This window comes from Procambarus clarkii, chromosome 30 (assembly GCF_040958095.1).
Source record: "Procambarus clarkii isolate CNS0578487 chromosome 30, FALCON_Pclarkii_2.0, whole genome shotgun sequence".
Classification (NCBI taxonomy): domain Eukaryota; kingdom Metazoa; phylum Arthropoda; class Malacostraca; order Decapoda; family Cambaridae; genus Procambarus; species Procambarus clarkii.
The window spans coordinates 7,907,496-7,926,563 of NC_091179.1; the positions used below are offsets into that span (position 1 = coordinate 7,907,496).

Below are 19,068 nucleotides of genomic sequence, written 5' to 3' on the forward strand. Positions count from 1 at the left end.
GGACAACGGCATCGAGCCAGTCCTCAGGGACTGACGACGACACCCAGATCCGATTATACAGACTCAGTAAATACTGAGACGTGCACGGAGGGAGATGGCGAAGCATCTCATAATGAATACCATCGGAGCCCGCCGCCGTAGAACCGCAGAGAGCCAGGGCAGAACGAAGTTCAGAGAGAGAGAGAAGGGATCATTATAGGGTTGCTGAAGATGAGTGCAGAAATCTAAAGGACGAGACTCAAGGACAGGTTTAGGAAGAAGGAAAGATTGGGGAAGATGAAGACAAGGGCTAACAGAAGAAAAGTGGGAACCCAGTTCGGAAGCGACCTGCAACGGGTCCGCCACAAGAGTATCATGGAGGTGAAGGACTGGTGAAACATCGGGAACGAACTTACCCGCTATCTTGCGGATACACTTCCAGATCTGGGTCAGAGGGGTTTCGGACGTAATATTTGAGACATAAGATGCCCAACATTCACGTTTAGCCGTATGGATGGCCCTACGGGCCACCTCACTCGCTTTCTGAAAGAAAAGAAAAGAATCGGTCGTCTGCCTACGGCGGTGCCTCTTCCAGGCTGCACGCTTACAGCGGACAGCCCTAGCACAGTTCGCATTCCACCAGGGAACGCACTTCCGTGGACCCCGAGAGGAAGAGCGAGGAATAGAGCGGAGGGCAGCGTTGAAGACAGTGTCATGAAAAAGGAGGAGAGCGCGAGAGAGAGGCAGAAGGGAGAGGTCAGAAAGAGCAGCACTGAGGGTAAATAGGATCCAGTCCGCCTTAGCAAACTGCCACCTAGGGAAAGAGAGGGAAGGGCGAAAAGAGAAAAAGGAAACAAGGATGGGGAAATGATCACTTCCATGGAGGTCATCAAGAATCTGCCACGTGAAATCTAAGTAAAGAGAAGAAGAGCAGAGAGAAAGATCAAGACAAGAAAGGGTGTGAGTCCGAGAGTCCAAATGAGTGGGCTCACCAGAATTCAGAAGAGACAGGGAAGAGTGCTCCTGTGAAATCTACTCCTGTAGTCTCAAAGGGACGAATATGTACAAATCGTTCCTTCGGAAGTGGAGGAGGGCCTGGATAAGGACACACTCTGGCATCATATCTCCGGCAAATAACACAGGATTTAATTATTGATTTCACTGTTTGCCTACCTTGGGGTAGCCAATACTGTTGTCTTAAGTCCGTGAGAGTATCTAATACCCCACCATGCAGAGTGCTGTATTTGTGTATGTGTAACAATTAATTTGCTTACTATTTGGTGACGATGGAGCAATATTGGATTTTTTGCTTCCAGATCTATGTCAGCATGCTGTAAGCGGCCTCCGCATCTGATTATGTTATAATTGTCGGTGTCTAACCAGAGACCCAGATCACTTTGTAGGTTCTTAGGAACATTGTCAAATTCTGTCATGATTGTGTCTATCTGAGCTCTTTTGACCCTGTACCTTAGGGCACTAGGAAATTTATGCTTGATTCCTATTTTCTTTAGAAAATCAAACACTACTTGGGTGACACCTATTAGTTTGTTCAGTTCAGAGTACCGAGTAGGATCAATTACCAAAGTCCGAGGTAGTTCTGGGTTCTCAGTGGGAACAGTGACATTGGTTACAATGACTTATGGCTTTTGTTCAGGCCACTGGTCGCTGATTAGCCACTGAGGTCCATTGAACCACATCTCTGCCTTTGTTAATTGCTGTAAAGTCAGGCCTCGGGAGAGATAGTCAGCTGGATTCTTTTTGGTGGGTACACATCTTAGTTTATACCCTGCTGACAACTCTCGTATTTCCTTAATGCGGTTACTCACGTAAGGATTCTTACTATTATTGTTTTTAACCCCTGTAACACTGCCTCATTATCTGACCATACCACTGTTTCTTCAAAGTGGATGTTGCTTAACGAGGTAATGCCCCCTTAAGGCCTTGATCAGATAATGAGCCAATCTTACACCTAGCAGTAAGGCTGTTAATTCCAGTTGTGGCAATGATCTTTTCTTTAAAGGTGCCACACTGGCCTTTGATGTTTGCAAATTGGCTTGCCCATTTGAGACCAGGTAAGCTACTGTGCCATAAGCCTTTCCTGAGGCATCACAAAATACATGTAGCTTAATTGGTTCATTTTCATTTACTACTGTGTTCCGAGGGAACTTGACAGACTCTAGGATACTTAAATCTTTCACTAGCTCTTGCCATTTTTCTTGTAAGGTAGGTGTTAGAAGATCATCCCAGTCAATCTTTTGTTGCCAACATTCCTGCATTATCAACTTTCCATTAATTAAGAGTGGACTTAATAGTCCTAATGGATCAAAGGGTTTGCTGACTTGTGAGAGTAATTTTCTCATTGTTAAGTTAGTGGTATCGGGCTTCACCGACTTCATTGTCAACTGATCTGTTGTCGTGTTCCATTCAACGCCTAGTACTTTTGTCCTTTCGGGTACCTGGTAGTCAGGAAATTCAGTTGCGATCAGTTGATTTAATTTGGCATTGTTGGAGACCCACGACTGGAGAGGCATATTGGCTCCCATTAATTCTCAATTGACCTCATGGTATATGTTCAACAGTTTACTCTCACTGTTGGTTGTTCCTTGAAAATTATCCACATACAAGTTTTTACTAATTTCTGTTTTGTTTGGGCTATTGGACTTCTTCAAGTGCATATCTAAAGTAGCTTGAAGCAGAAAAGGTGAAGAAGTGGCCCCAAGCAAAACATTCGGAAACCTGTAAGTGATTAATTCACTGTTTGGATAGTTAGGATCCTTGATCCATAGGAACTTTCTGTAGTTCCGGTCTTCTTCTTGGAGACCTACCGAAAGGAAAGCCTTACTGATGTCAGCCATATATGTATAAGTCCCAATACGGAACTTTAACAGCACATCGTATAGCCTTTGTGTCAGGCTAGGGCTAGTTTGAAGACAGTCAATTAACGAAATACTACTCTGCCTTGTCTTAGCGCTGCAATTAAATACTATCCGTAGTGGGGTAGTAGCAGAATTTTACTGTACAGGGTGGTGTGGCAGGTAGTGCCCTTCCTTTGGGTTATGATTAGTGACAACTTCGATAAATTTGTCATCGAGTTGCTTCTGTATTATTTCATGATACAACTTTAAGTTCTCAGGTTGTCTTCGTAAGCGCAACACCTGTGATCTTAATTGGTTTTGTGCCATAAAATAGTTCACGGCTAGCTGAGGGTGATTCAGCTTCCATGATAACCTGACCCAGTATTGATTATCTCTGTAGATAACCGAGTCCAGGTATTGTTTGTAAGTCCAGTCATCATCTGGGCTAGGTTGTTCAGGGACAATGCCGAGAGTTGCCAAGTCCCATAGTTTATGTACAGGGGGATCAAGCTCATCCTCGGACATGTCTCTGAGTTCCAGAGGAGACTGTTCTCCTAGTCATGCAACCATTACTGGGTTGGCATGTTGGTGGTCTACAGGTGCGTGTTGTTTCAGCCATAATACTGGGCCTGTTAGCAAATAGCCACCTGCAGATGGTAACAAGTGCATTCCTTGTTTTTCTTCCTTTCCTTTGATAAACTTATGGTGGACATCTGATCCACTAAGGATTCCAATATTGGAAAGGTGGTCTGATGTGATTTTATCAGCCAAATGGATTCTCTTTTCTTTCAGGAATTTGGCTGGTGTCCCTAGACCATATACATACAGGTCTGTTGGGAATCTATCTATTACCAGAGCTTGTATCTTTCGGACATATCCTCCTAAACGTACTTTGGGTTGTACTACCTTGAAGACTCGGGCACCTGTGTTAGTCAGGAATTTTGCTATGTCTATTCGTGTCTCTCTTACAGGTGTAAGTTTCAGAGCATCTACCAACCCCTTTGATATAAAAGTCATTTGGTATCCTTGGTCAAATAATCCATGTACGGTGGCTTTGGACTCTCCATTTATAATGATCAATTGAGCAGTGGGTAGAGTTGATTTATGATCAGACCTTGTTGACAAGACACTTATGTCAGGTAACACAGTACAAAGCTGTTCTGAAGTGGTAGTTCCTTCCTCCTCCTGTGGTTTGGCAATCTCTGTACTTGAGTCCCCACAAAGTGCTGTGTGGTGTTGACCCTTATGGCACCTATTGCAGGTGCGTATTTGAGTTGTATAGGTGTCGGGATTGTGTGCTCTTATACACTTGGTACATTTACGTAACTCCTTGAGTCGTTTTATGCGTGTAGCACGATCGGGGTAAACTTTACAATAGTATATGGAATGTGGTTGTTCACAGAACACACATGGTTTCCAGACGTTAACAGCATCTTGGGGAGTCACTGATTTGGGTGACACGTTAACTGTAGGTTTGGAGCGACCAACTGCATATGTGCCCATACTGCCTTGTTTCCACTTTGGGGAGGGGGAAATTCTTTTAAATTTGTTTGGAGTACTGTTTGTACTCTGTTGTTTACTATTAGTGGTAGACAAATGATTAGATGTCCCTTTTCCATCTGGGTTATCTCTTTGTCTCTCTATTACGGAATGCAAACCTTCGCTTATCTCCTTTACAGTCAGAGAAGACTTGTTATATAAGACAAACAACTTATCCAGTACGTCACTGGGTAATTTGCATTTCATATGGACTTGGATTATCCAATCAGATTCGTCCAGGTTCACTTTATTTTTAAGTGCCTTGAGCAAGGACTCAAGCTCCAATCTAAATGTTTGGAGTGAGTCAGCTGTACTATTTGGAGGGTTAATGTCCAACAGCTTATGGGTTAGAAGTCTGATAGTCCATGCAAATATGTAAATTTTGTTGTCTTTACTACATTGGCATTAGAATGCACAGAATCAACAAATTTGTTCCAGAAGTTGTCCCAACTCTCGTCCTCTGTACCAGAGAAAGTAGGGAGACTGAGTGATGGCAATTTGACTTCTGGTTGTGTCTGGTTTTGGGAAGCTGTGGCTGCAGTATTTGTATTGGCCTTATGTGTGGTTACTAAATCGTCAAAGTGTTGTAACTTTGCATTGGTACAGGCCTCGGAACAATAAGAGTGCTTGTTGTAAGTTCTGTTTGCTATGAGCCGAGATTGAAAAAGTTAGGCTAGAAAAATGTATATCAGTGTCTTCCTGTTATAATTAATGTATATGTAAATATTGTGTAAAATATTGCACTAATGTTATATATATATATATAGATATCCTAATCAGGATCTTGAATCCGGTTCGTTGAGGACCATAAATTATGTGGGAATATCCTGGCAGCTTAATTCCTTTTTATTCTGTATTCTGTTATTCTATTATTCTGTTATTCCTTTTTATCTCTGTATGCATAAGGAGTAAATATACACTCATTGGCAACCTTCTCATCCATGGTGGGGCCATAAGGAGGTCCCAGCCCTCTGTCACCTCGTGTGTCCGATTGAGTGCGGACTGTGTCGACGCGCGCTCCATTATCATTCCTGGAATAGCGCATTGTTGCATCTACTGCACAAACTCTTATAAAGAGATAGTGCCAGAAGATAAGAGCAGCAAATCTGGCACTCGGTCGCCGTCTTTATCAGTAAAAGAAAGCCGCTTTAGCGCGAATAAGAGTAATATCCAGTGAGAGATGGTGGCGCACAGACACCTCCTCAACCTTCCTCACACACCACCTCAACCTTCTTCACACCCTCCTCAACCTTCCTCACACACCTCCTCAACCTTCCTCACACACCTTCCTCAACCCTCCTAGACCCTCCTCACACACCTTCCTAGACCTCCCTCTCTACAACAAGCCGAGACAGGCTCCTGAGGAAGGTGATCCAGCAAGTGCCTACTAGCGCCCAATGCAGTGCCACCTTGAGGACCCACAATTCGGACCAATTTCAATAGGTTAGTATGTTTTAGTGTTATAATTTGATATTTAGTAATAATTGTAATATGTATTTGCAGGATATATATATATATATATATATATATATATATATATATATATATATATATATATATATATATATATATATATATATATATATATATATATATATATATATATATATATATATATATATATATATATATATATATATATATATATATAATAAAATTTTTTTTTTTTTTCTACAATTTTTTTCAATTTTGTATTTCGTTTGTTATCTGGGGATTTGCATGGAACTTGCACACCTTGCTCAACGGATGCGTATCTGCAAGGGTGCCAATTATGAACGAAATCGATAGACGTCAAGCTCAGCTACAGGTGGCCAAACTTTGATCTTATTTTACTCAGGTAAGTAATTTACAACTTCAAGGTACGTCATAGCTTTCATTTATTAATCAATTGACATGCAAATTACACATTATATGTAGAGTTTGTGCTTCTACAAACCGATGAAAACATTTTAGTCAAAAGTCCATTTGTTGATTTAAAAAAAAATTATAAACATCATATATTGCATATTTTTGGAAGGGTAACTTTGAATAATTACATTATTGCACTAAACACTTTTTTGATAAAACTGCTATCATCAATCCTTTATTATATGCTAATTTTAATATCTGAGTGTTATAGAAATGATTTTAGTTGACACATGTGTTCCCTGACATGGTTTGCAAATGTTGAAAATTCGTTGCATAATACGTTGTGTATTTGTTTTCTCCTTTTCTGTTTAAGGTGTGATGATGAAACTTGGACCAGTTGCAGCCCTTTCTATAACCATTTCATAAATAAATTTATAAACAAGTTGAACAACTTTTACTTTACCGTAATTAGCCACCTGAAGGTGGCCATCCTCTATGTGATTCAGAAACCTTGGCAGGATTTTCCTATCTGTCCTCTTCGGGCAAAGGAGACATTGGAGGCGGACATAAATGTCTTGCAGGAACTGTTGGTCATCTCTTGAAGTTGGACAAGCACGATGGGATGGTGAAATCTAGGCAGGTTTGTCCTGTCTGTCCTCCTCGTGCAAAGGAGACATTGGGGGCGGTACATAAATGTCTTGCTTGAACTGTAGGTTATCACGTGAAATTGGACAAGCACGTTGGGATCGTGAAATCTTGACAGGGTTTTCCTGTCTGTCCTCCTCGTGCAAAGGAGACATTAGAGGCGGTACATAAATGTCTTGCAGGAAGTGTTGGTTATCACGTGAAGTTGGACAAGCACGATGGGATGGTGAAATCTTGACAGGGTTTTCCTGTCTGTCCTCCTCGTGCAAAGGAGACATTGGAGGCAATACATAAATGTCTTGCAGGAACTGTAAGTCATCTCGTGAAGTTGGAGAAGCACGATGGGATTTTGAAATCTTGGCAGGTTTGTCCTGGATCTCCTCGTGCAAAGGAGATATTGGAGGCGATACATAGAGGTCTTGCAGGAACTGTAGACCATCACCTGAAGGTATCCAACCACGATGGGATGGTGAAACCTTGACAGGTGTTTCCTGTCTCTCCTTCTCGTGCAAAGGAAACATTGGAGGCTGTACATAAATGTCTTGCAGGAACTGCAGGTCAACACTTGAAGGTGGCCACGCCCGATGAGATGCAGAAACGTTGGTAGGTTTTTCCTGTCTCTCCTCGTGCAAAGGAGACATTGGAGGAGGCGGTACAGAAATGTCTTGCAGCAACTGTAGGTAATCACGTGAAGTTGGACAAGCACGATGGGATGGTGAAATTTTAGCACGTTTTTCCTGTCTGAACTCGTGCAAAGGAGACATTGGAGGCGGTACATAAATGTCTTGCAGGAACTGTAGGTAGTCACGTGAAGTCGGACAAGCACGTTGGGATGGTGAAATCTTGGCAGATTTTTCCTGTCTGTTCTCCTCGTGCAAAGGAGACATTGGTGGCGGTACATAAATGTCTTGCAGGAACTGTTGGCCATCACCTGAAGGTGTCCAACAACGATGGGATGGCAGGTTTTTCCTGTCTCTCCTTCTCGTGCAAAGGAGATAGTGGAGGCGGTACATGAATGTCTTGCAGGAACTATAGGTAACCACGTGAAGTTGGACAAGCACGTTGGGATGGTGAAATCTTGACAGGGTTTTCCTTGTCTGTCCTCCTTGTGCAAAAGAGACATTGGTGGCGGTACATAAATGTCTGGCAAGAACTGTAGGTCATCACCTGAAAGTATCCAACCTCGATGGGATGGCGAAATCTTGGCAGGTTTTTCTTGTCTGTCCTCCTCGTGCAAAGAAAAAAGAGGTACATAAATGTATTGAAGGAACTGTAGGTAATCAAGTGAAGTAGGACAAGCATGTTGGGATGGTGAAATCTTGGCAGGTTTTTCCTGTCTCTCCTCCTCGTGAAAAGGAGACATTGGAGGCGGTGCAGAAATGTCTTGCAGGAACTGCAGGTAATCACTTGAAGTTGGACAAACATGATGGGACGGTGAAATATTGGCAAGGTTTTTCTGTCTGAACTCCTCATGCAAAGGAGACATTGGAGGTGGTATATAGAGGTCTTGCAGGAACTGTAGGTCATCATTCCCTGAATTTAACTGAACATGCTGGCTTTGCTGTGGCAACATATTATTTGAAGGATATAGGAGCACGGAGGCCAGCGGGGAAGTGTGCCTCTTTTGCAAATTTTTTACATTTGTAAAGTTCATGAGGCAATCAACAGCTTTCCGTCCCTTCCGTTCCAAGCTCTCGTAACACATCTCGACATCGCCCTCATTCACAGATGAGATAAGAGGTTGGTTATACAGCCCTTGCTGAAACAACATATTGTTCACTGAAGAAGGAACATACAGGCTTTGAACGGGTAGCATATTAAATGAAGAAGTCGGTGTTTTAAAGTTCATGAGACGATCTAGTGCACTCCTTCCAATCCGTTCAAGCTTCTCGTACTTCAGAATGCAACGTTCGTTATCTTTACAATTCAGATTCTTCTCTTGACAAATGTCGACATCTCTTAAAGCGTCGAGTTTGGAGTGGGAGAAGTTGAACCTCATCTTCTGTTCCTTGTGAACACGCGACTTCTTTGCAGCGCCACAACCTCGAATAATTGAACCGCTGTTGTGCTTCACTTTAGCTTTCGTCCTTACGAGATTCAGACAGGAGACTGGATGGTGAAACTTGAAAACGTTCATAGAGCTGGCAAGTAGGGGGATGGAAGAACGGGGCGAGGCTGCAGAAATCTTGAGCAAGGATCCAGGGATGAGGTGAAGAGGGGAGATGAAACATCGGTGGCCCAACCACCGCGGATTTAAACTTGATCAGATGGAAGTTGAATTGAGTAGGGTGTCATTTGCAGTACCCACAGGGGCTGGGAACGCAAGCAGCTGGCAGTGGAGGTTTGATGTCAGATGTTGATGTTAAATCAGTTCGTTAGTAGTCTTCTTCCTTGTTGATTTCACTAAACTTTGATCGTTGGTCTTCTTTTTGGGCTTGTCGGTCTTGGTGGTCACGTTTCGTGTCGATGCTTGGAGGTGATCTTTCCTTGGGGGTGATGGTGTTCCAACAGATACGTCTTCATCCGATTCATCAGATGAGTGAAGAGCAGGGGTGTTGACACGCTGGGGTAGAGTTCTTGAAGGTTGAGTTCTTGAAGGTTGATGTCTTGAAGGTTGAGTTCTTGGAGGTTGAGTAGCAGTGGTAGGTACTGCAGCAGAAGGGGCTGCATAGTAGGTACCCTCTATAGGGTCACACCAAGGGTCGATTGCAGCGGAATTCGTCACTGAGACGGGTGAAGGGACAGCAGCAGCTGGAGAAGCGTGTGGAGCAGGAGCCGACAGTATGTCTGAAAGCGTGGCCTCGTTCACAGTGATGTCATGGTTAGTAACTGGAACTGTTGCAGAAGTGGGGGTCACAGGAGGCAGAGTCTTGTGAGCTGTGGGTACCCGAACAGGATCTGAAGTCTGCATTGCAGTGGCGGAATCGTCGTCGTCGGATGTAGAGTCGGCATCCTCTACAGGGTCAGTTGTTGTTGGAAATTTCCAACACTAATACAATACTATTGTATTATTATAAACTAGTATTAAAATATACTAATTACTGTAGTTACTATAATTTACTAACAGTAGTGTTCACATGAACTAATTATTATATCTGTATAAGAATACTGGAATTTTTACGAAACCAAGCGCCAGTATTGCGTCAGATTCTACCTAGTTAAACACATTTATATCCAGTGTGTTAGAGAATTGAATGTGATTCTCTAAAATCATCAGTATTCCGTGTGATAATTATTTACGGATAACATAACTCCCAAATAATTCCAAATCGAGAGTTTTCAGTTACAATTGTTATCAAGTAATAATTTTACCGTCACGCGTGAATGCCATGGAGAAAACTAAAATCTTCTCCATTTCTTGTTTACTACTGTAAGTCGAGAAAGTAATAATATTTAACTCCCTAGAATTACAACCCAGTCTTTATTAAAGCATTTCAGCCACAATTGCGTGAAATAATATTATTCGTGATAAATAATTTCTGTGGCGAATGCGGGACGCTAGTGGGTGAGGGGGAGAAGCCATTGTTGTTGGTGTTCACGAGACGCCTGAGTGCGGCGTTAAGTCTCGTGTTGCGGAATTGAGCAACAAGGTCTTGGTGTCAGAGTCTGGTACACGTGACGTTGAAGTTATCAGCAAGAATTACCCTGGTACTCAACATAGAACTAGTTAATGTTGTTCTATGTGATCTGCAGTGACCGGCCAACTAATAACGAGTCGACATTCAAGCCAAGCTATCAACCACGTGTACGCCATAGCGAGAGTTGGAGCTTGGGACGCGGTTTCGGCAAGCTTCAACATAATCTGTACCCCTTAGCTAAGTATATAATTCCCTTTTGATGCATCTTTAGAGATTGTATATGTCGGGGCAGCTTGTCGTTAGATCGAGCGACCTTAACAAAACCCATGTTAGTACCATAACTAATTTGTTTTTCCATTTTCTTGAATATAGATATTTCAGTAGCCTAGTTCAATGCTACGTAATATCCCTTAAATTACAGCTCGCATGTGAAGAGTCCACGAGCTGTGACCTTACTCCGTGTTATTCATCTCCCAGTGTTTCTACGAGGAATTCCGGAGATCCCGAGGATGAGTCGTAAATGATGTCATTGAAATCGTCTTAAAGCTAAGACCTTTCGTATTCATTTATTTACTTTAAAATTCATTACTTCTATATTCTAATATTTAATTGGATGCTGATCATGTACACTGGAGATAATACGTGTTTATTAGAATGATTAATTTCTGATGTTAATGATCTTTATAATTACTGGTGATAATCTTCTATAGATTTCTTTAATTTGGTCATAAGATTAGTTATTACACAATGAACTGGTGCACGAACCACACTAGTTCCTAGACGTATATGAAGTTCTAGCAATAACCCCCCAATGTAGGTGTTTGAGGCTTTGATTCAAGTTAATTATCTATACAGCCCATTAATTAGTTAAGTGATTACACTTCCTAATATTTAACCATAGACACTGATTCTTCCTGGAGTCTCTAATGATCACTTTTTATTAGTTTCCCTCTTTTCTTAAAAGCGGGTGGTCCTTTGTAATTACTTTCATTAATTTAATAATTAAATAAATAGAGTCAAGCCCCAAATGTTCCACAGTTGTTGGAGTTGAACCTGGAGCGTTGAAGACTTCTTCAGGAATAATGAAGGTAGGGAGACCATTCGCCTTGTAAAGAATTTTCAAAAGCCTCACAAATTCTCGGGGGTTATTGCCAGCAGTCATTCTGGCTGTTGATATCAAAGCTTTTACTGTGCTCTGCCCAATCAGCTTTGTCTTTGGTTGGGCGGGTTGGGATGGAGGCGGCGGTGTCAGGCTCGTTGAGTGGCTGGGTGACTGGGAACTAGGTCCCCATTGGCTAGTAGAGACAATACCAGGATGGTGTGCAGTGGCGATAGTTCCTCCTCCCTGAAGCTTCGGGAAGGTGGCTGCTTGGAAGTTGAATGTAGAGGCTGAGGTGGTAGTTGTAGAAATCTTGTCAGGTTTTTCCTGTCTCTCCTTATCGTGCAAAGGAGACATTGGTGGCGGTACACAGAGGTCTTGAAGGAACTGTAGGTCATCACTTGAAGGTAGCCAAGCCCGATGAGATGCAGAAACCTTGGCCGGATTTTCCTGTCTGTCGCCATCGTGCAAAGGAGATATTGGAGGCGATACATAAATGTCTTGCATGAACTGTAGGTAATCACGTGAAGTTGGACAAGCACGTTGGGATGGTGAAACCTTGGCAGGTGTTTCCTGTCTCTCCTTCTCGTGCAAACGAGACATTGAAGGCGGTACATAAATGTCTTGCAGGAACTGCAGGTCAACACTTGAAGGTGGCCACGCCCGATGAGATGCAGAAACGTTGGCAGGTTTTTCCTGTCTCTCCTCCTCGTGCAAAGGAGACATTGGAGAAGGCGGTACAGAAATGTCTTGCAGGAACTGTTGGCTATCACCTGAAGGTGTCCAACCACGATGGGATGGCAGGTTTTTCCTGTCTCTCCTTCTCGTGCAAAGGAGATAGTGGAGGCGGTATATGAATGTCTTGCAGGAACTATAGGTAACCACGTGAAGTTGGACAAGCACGTTGGGATGGTGAAATCTTGACAAGGTTTTCCTTGTCTGTCCTCCTTGTGCAAAGGAGACATTGGTGGCGGTACATAAATGTCTTGCAGGAACTGTAGGTCATCACCTGAAAGTATCCATCCTCGATGGGATGGTGAAATCTTTGCAGGTTTTTCTTGTCTGTCTTCCTCGTGCAAAGGAGACATTGGAGGCGGTACAAAATGTCTTGCAGGAACTGTAGGTAATCACGTGAAGTTGGACAAGCACGATGGGATGGAGAAATCTTGGCAGTATTTTCCTGTCTGTCCTCGTGCAAAGGAGACATTGGAGGCGGTACACAAATGTCTTGCAGGAACTGTAGATAATCACGTGAAGTTGGACAAGCATGATGGGATGGTGAAATATTGGCAGGGTTTTCCTGTCTGAACTCCTCGTGCAAAGGAGACATTGGAGGTGTTATATAGAGGTCTTGCAGGAACTGTAGGCCATCACCGGAAGGTGTCCAACCACGATGGGATGGCAGGTTTTTCCTGTCTCTCCTTCTCGTGCAAAGGAGACATTGGAGGCGGTACATAAATGTCTTGCAGGAACTGCAGGTCAACACTTGAAGGTGGCCACGCCCGATGAGATGCAGAAACGTTGGCAGGTTTTTCCAGACTCTCCTCCTCGTGCAAAGGAGACAGTAGAGGAGGCGGTACAGAAATGTCTTGCAGGAACTGTAGGTAATCACGTGAAGTGTGACAATCACGATTGGATGGTGAAATCTTGGCAGGTTTTTCCTGTCTGAACTCATGCAAAGGAGACATTGGAGGCGGTACATAAATGTCTTGCAGGAACTGTAGGTTGTCACGTGAAGTTGGACAAGCACGTTGGGATGGTGAAATCTTGGCAGGTTTTTCCTGTCTGTCCTCCTCGTGCAAAGTAGACATTGGTGGCGGTACATAAATGTCTTGCAGGAGCTCCAGGTCATCACTTGAAGGTGGCCAACCCCGATGTGATTCAAAAACCTTGGCTGGATTTTCCTGTTTGTCGTCTTCGGGCAAATGGAGACATTGGAGGTGGGACATAAATGTCTTGCAGGAACTGTAGGTCATCTCTTGAAGTTGGAGAAGCACGATGGGATTTTGAAATCTTGGCAGGATTGTCCTGTCTGTCTTCCTCGTGCAAAGGAGACATTGGAGGCGATACATAGAGGTCTTGCAGGAACTGTAGGCCATCACCTGAAGGTGTCCAACCACGATGGGATGGCAAGTTTTTCCTGTCTCTCCTTCTCGTGCAAAGGAGACATTGGTGGCGGTACACAGAGGTCTTGAAGGAACTGTAAGTCATCACTTGAAGGTGGCCAAGCCCGATGATATGCAGAAACCTTGGCCGGATTTTCCTGTCTGTCGCCATCGTGCAAAGGAGACATTAGAAGCAGTACATAGATGTCTTGCAGGAAATGTAGGTCATCACGTGAAGTTGGACAAGCACGATGGGATGGTGAAATCATGGCAGGTTTTTCCTGTCTGTCCTTCTCGTGCAAAGGAGACATTGGTGGCGATACATAGAGGTCTTGCAGGAACTGTAGGCCATCACCTGAAGGTGTCCAACCACGATGGGATGGCAGGTTTTTCCTGTCTCTCCTTCTCGTGCAATGGAGATAGTGGAGGCGGTACATAAATGTCTTGCAGGAACTGTAGGTAACCACGTGATGTTGGACAAGCACGTTGGGATGGTGAAATCTTGACAGGGTTTTCCTTGTCTGTCCTCCTTCTGCAAAGGAGACATTGGTGGCGGTACATAAATGTCTTGCAGGAACTGTAGGTCATCACCTGAAAGTATCCAACCTCGATGGGATGGCGAAATCTTGGCAGGTTTTTCTTGTCTGTCCTCCTCGTGCAAAGAAAATAAAAGTACATAAATGTCTTGAAGGAACTGAAGGTAATCACGTGAAGTAGGACAAGCATGTTGGGATGGTGAAATCTTGGCAGGTTTTTCCTGTCTCTCTCTCTCGTGAAAAGGAGACATTGGAGGCGGTGCAGAAATGTCTTGCAGGAACTGTAGGTAATCCCTTGAAGTTGGACAAGCATGATGGGATGGTGAAATATTGGCAGGGTTTTTCTGTCTGAACTCCTCGTGCAAAGGAGACATTGGAGGTGGTATATAGAGGTCTTGCAGGAACTGTAGGTCATCATTCCCTGAATTTAACTGAACATGCTGGCTTTGCTGTGGCAACATATTATTTGAAGGATATAGGAGCACGGTGGCCAGCGGGAAAGTGTGCCTCTTTTGCAAATTTTTTACATTTGTAAAGTTCATGAGGCAATCAACAGCTTTCCGTCCCTTCCGTTCCAAGCTCTCGTAACACATCTCGACATCGCCCTCATTCACAGATGAGATAAGAGGTTGGTTATAGAGCCCTTGCTGAAACAACATATTGTTCACTGAAGAAGGAACATACAGGCTTTGAACGGGTAGCATATTAAATGAAGAAGACGGTGTTTTAAAGTTCATGAGACGATCTAGTGCACTCCTTCCAATCCGTTCAAGCTTCTCGTACTTCAGAATGCAACGTTCGTTATCTTTACAATTCAGATTCTTCTCTTGACAAATGTCGACATCTCTTAAAGCGTCGAGTTTGGAGTGGGAGAAGTTGAACCTCATCTTCTGTTCCTTGTGAACACGCGACTTCTTTGCAGCGCCACAACCTCGAATAATTGAACCGCTGTTGTGCTTCACTTTAGCTTTCGTCCTTACGAGATTCAGACAGGAGACTGGATGGTGAAACTTGAAAACGTTCATAGAGCTGGCAAGTAGGGGGATGGAAGAACGGGGCGAGGCTGCAGAAATCTTGAGCAAGGATCCAGGGATGAGGTGAAGAGGGGAGATGAAACATCGGTGGCCCAACCACCGCGGATTTAAACTTGATCAGATGGAAGTTGAATTGAGTAGGGTGTCATTTGCAGTACACACAGGGGCTGGGAACGCAAGCAGCTAGCAGTGGAGGTTTGATGTTAAGTCAGTTCGTTAGTAGTCTTCTTCCTTGTTGATTTCACCAAACTTTGATCGTTGGTCTTCTTTTTGGGCTTGTCGGTCTTGGTGGTCACGTTTCGTATTGATGCTTGGAGGTGATCTTTCCTTGGGGGTGATGGTGTTCCAACAGATACGTCTTCATCCGATTCATCAGATGAGTGAAGAGCAGGGGTGTTGGCACGCTGGGGTAGAGTTCTTGAAGGTTGAGTTCTTGAAGGTTGATGTCTTGAAGGTTGAGTTCTTGGAGGTTGAGTAGCAGTGGTAGGTACTGCAGCAGAAGGGGCTGCATAGTAGGTACCCTCTATAGGGTCACACCAAGGGTCGATTGCAGCGGAATTCGTCACTGAGACAGGTGAAGGGACAGCAGCAGCTGGAGAAGCGTGTGGAGCAGGAGCCGACAGTATGTCTGAAAGCGTGGCCGCGTTCACAGTGATGTCATGGTTAGTAACTGGAACTGTTGCAGAAGTGGGGGTCACAGGAGGCAGAGTCTTGTGAGCTGTGGGCACCGAACAGGATCTGAAGTCTGCATTGCAGTGGCGGAATCGTCGTCGTCGGAATCCTCTAAAGGGTCAGTTGTTGTTGGAAATTTCCAACACTAATACAATACTATTGTATTATTATAAACTACTATTAAAATATACTAATTACTGTAGTTACTATAATTTACTAACAGTAGTGTTCACATGAACTAATTACTATATCTGTATAAGAATACTGGAATTTTAACGAAACCAAGCGCCAGTATTGCGTCAGATTCTACCTAGTTAAACACATTTATATCCAGTGTGTTAGAGAATTGAATGTGATTCTCTAAAATCATCAGTATTCCGTGTGATAATTATTTACGGATAACATAACTCCCAAATAATTCCAAATCGAGAGTTTTTAGTTACAATTGTTATCAAGTAATAATTTTACCGTCACGCGTGAATGCCATGGAGAAAACTAAAATCTTCTCCATTTCTTGTTTACTACTGTAAGACGAGAAAGTAATAATATTTAACTCCCTAGAATTACAACCCAGTCTTTATTAAAGCATTTCAGCCACAATTGCGTGAAATAATATTATTCGTGATAAATAATTTCTGTGGCGAATGCGGGACGCTAGTGGGTGAGGGGGAGAAGCCATTGTTGTTGGTGTGGACGAGACGCCTGAGTGCGGCGTGAAGTCTCGTGTTGCGGAATTGAGCAACAAGGTCTTGGTGTCTGAGTCTGGGACACGTGACGTTGAAGTTATCAGCAAGAATTACCCTGGTACTCAACATAGAACTAGTTAATATTGTTCTACGTGATCTGCAGTGACCGGCCAACTAATAACGAGTCGACATTCAAGCCAAGCTATCAACCACGTGTACGCCATAGCGAGAGTTGGAGCTTGGGACGCGGTTTCGGCAAGCTTCAACATAATCTGTACCCCTTAGCTAAGTATATAATTCCCTTTTGATGCATCATTAGAGATTGTATATGTCGGGGCAGCTTGTCGTTAGATCGAGCGACCTTAACAAAACCCATGTTAGTACCATAACTAATTTGTTTTTCCATTTTCTTGAATATAGATATTTCAGTAGCCTAGTTCAATGCTACGTAATATCCCTTAAATTACAGCTCGCATGTGAAGAGTCCACGAGCTGTTACCTTACTCCGTGTTATTCATCTCCCAGTGTTTCTACGAGGAATTCTGGAGATCCCGAGGATGAGTCGTAAATGATGTCATTGAAATCGTCTTAAAGCTAAGACCTTTCGTATTCATTTATTTACTTTAAAATTCATTACTTCTATATTCTAATATTTAATTGGATGCTGATCATGTACACTGGAGATAATACGTGTTTATTAGAATGATTAATTTCTGATGTTAATGATCTTTATAATTACTGGTGATAATCTTCTAAAGATTTCTTTAATTTGGTCATAAGATTAGTTATTACACAATGAACTGGTGCACGAACCACACTAGTTCCTAGACGTATATGAAGTTCTAGCAATAACCCCCCAATGTAGGTGTTTGAGGCTTTGATTCAAGTTAATTATCTATACAGCCCATTAATTAGTTAAGTGATTATACTTCCTAATATTTAACCATAGACACTTATTCTTCCTGGAGTCTCTAATGATCACTTTTTATTAGTTTCCCTCTTTTCTTAAAAGCGGGTGGTCCTTCGTAATTACTTTCATTAATTTAATAATTAAATAAATAGAGTCAAGCCCCAAATGTCCCACATTATGGTCCTTATCGAACCGGATAAACATAAAATATAAATATACCTACAAATTAGTAATAACTAATCACCGTGTGAAGTAGTCTAGACTAACCATTTTAAATAATTGTGTCTACCGACAGCGTAACACATGTAACACATAGGTTAGCCTAAGTCACACCAAGTCATTGCTACTTACACCTCATGTATAAGGTAGCACTCGTGGGACACAGTCAATTACCCACAACACTTAGACCTATACCTCATACTGAAGTAAGAATCTTTAGGTCACCAGGAGCAACAGCTCATAACTTTTATAACAATTCCACACTAACACCTGCGTTAGAGTGGCCTCACCATCTAACCATTATTTATTTAGGTGGTAATGACATCCATCCTACTCGTCATCCAGCCGAGGTGATCAATCACCTTAAAACCATAATTTCTTCATTTAAGCTCATCAGCAATTCGGTAGTATTCACATTAGTGGAACCTCGCCAACTGAGTCATGATAATCGTTGGGGAGTAACACCAGAATATTACCAGAGAGTTGCCAAATACATAAACTTTAGGCTGAAAAAACGAGTGAGATTGGATGCCACTTATATCCAATTTTCAACCAGACCATATAGACAAAACCTGGCAAGAGATGGTGTACACCTGTCAGGTGAGTCTAGGTCACATGTAGTTGACAAATTGATCAACACAATCAATTATCACAAACGGCTGTGGCTAGCAAGCCAAATTTAACTGTAAATAACTGTTTTCACTTGTGTGTGCAAGTGCACGCTTATAAACTATAAAATGCAAAAAAAACAAAAATACAGCACAATTATATTCACATTACTGCACCACAATAATCTTTACCAATCTTATTAGGTAGAAATTTAGGCTGTGATTGTGCTGAATTTGGCACAAACACAGACTAAATAAATTTGTAGTTTCTTAGGTAGGAATTATCACAACTAGACTTGAGCTAGTTAGTAGTATATGTATTATACCCTTTGTGCTGACCCTATCAAGGGTGGGATTAAACTTTGAGATAACTCTGATTAGAGTATATCCATATTATTTCATCTTGTACTCATTATTTGTGTGTATCTATTTTGAGTATTGCTGGATGATCACCATTACATCTAATGGTGATATAGAAGAGCTAACCGGACGAGAGTTAACGGTGAAGTTCAAGCAGTGCTCAAAATAACTAGCTACTTGTTGTTAGGTAGGTACATTTAACCTCGAGTGAGGTAGAGTATAATTTAGCCACATTAAATTAGGCTATACTTAATATTACTTGTCAACCAATGAACAAGTACCCAAGCTTCATTAGTAATACTTATTCAGATCCCATGAAGTTTGGACTTAAACCCATCATGGTTACGCCTGAACAATTAAGGAGAACCTATATTGGCCTCAAAGGTCATTTAACC

The 19,068-nt window shown here is 42.5% G+C and overlaps 3 protein-coding genes across 3 annotated transcripts; all 3 read right to left on the bottom strand.

The window, feature by feature from the left end:
- Positions 1-2,990: 2,990 nt before the first annotated feature.
- Positions 2,991-3,359, bottom strand: LOC138369881 (uncharacterized). The gene has a single exon (XM_069333625.1). The coding sequence runs from the start codon at positions 3,357-3,359 to the stop codon at positions 2,991-2,993; it is 369 nt and encodes a 122-aa protein (XP_069189726.1).
- Positions 3,360-3,392: 33 nt separating this feature from the next.
- On the bottom strand, positions 3,393-4,337 carry LOC138369882 (uncharacterized). Its single transcript, XM_069333626.1, has one exon. The coding sequence runs from the start codon at positions 4,335-4,337 to the stop codon at positions 3,393-3,395; it is 945 nt and encodes a 314-aa protein (XP_069189727.1).
- A 4,891-nt stretch (positions 4,338-9,228) lies between these two features.
- On the bottom strand, positions 9,229-12,631 carry LOC123765596 (mucin-2-like). Its single transcript, XM_069333627.1, has 3 exons — positions 12,317-12,631; positions 11,430-12,053; positions 9,229-9,855 (listed from the first exon to the last, which is right to left on the bottom strand). Exons 1-3 carry the CDS (start codon positions 12,629-12,631, stop codon positions 9,229-9,231), a joined length of 1,566 nt encoding a protein of 521 aa, XP_069189728.1.
- Between the last annotated feature and the right edge of the window lie 6,437 nt (positions 12,632-19,068).

What these genes read in the sequence shown, in the direction of transcription:
- LOC138369881 (XM_069333625.1), bottom strand. Translation starts at nt 3,359, where the DNA reads ATGTCCGAGGATGAGCTTGATCCCCCTGTACATAAACTATGGGACTTG.
- LOC138369882 (XM_069333626.1), bottom strand. Translation starts at nt 4,337, where the DNA reads ATGGGCACATATGCAGTTGGTCGCTCCAAACCTACAGTTAACGTGTCA.
- LOC123765596 (XM_069333627.1), bottom strand. Translation starts at nt 12,631, where the DNA reads ATGTCTCCTTTGCACGAGGAAGACAGACAAGAAAAACCTGCAAAGATT. An exon ending in TCGTGGTTGGACACCTTCAG is followed by an intron (nt 12,054 to 12,316) that starts GTGATAGCCAAC and finishes GATTACCTACAG; the next exon opens with TTCATGCAAGACATTTATGT. An exon ending in TAATTATTAAATTAATGAAA is followed by an intron (nt 9,856 to 11,429) that starts GTAATTACAAAG and finishes GTATTGTATTAG; the next exon opens with TGTTGGAAATTTCCAACAAC.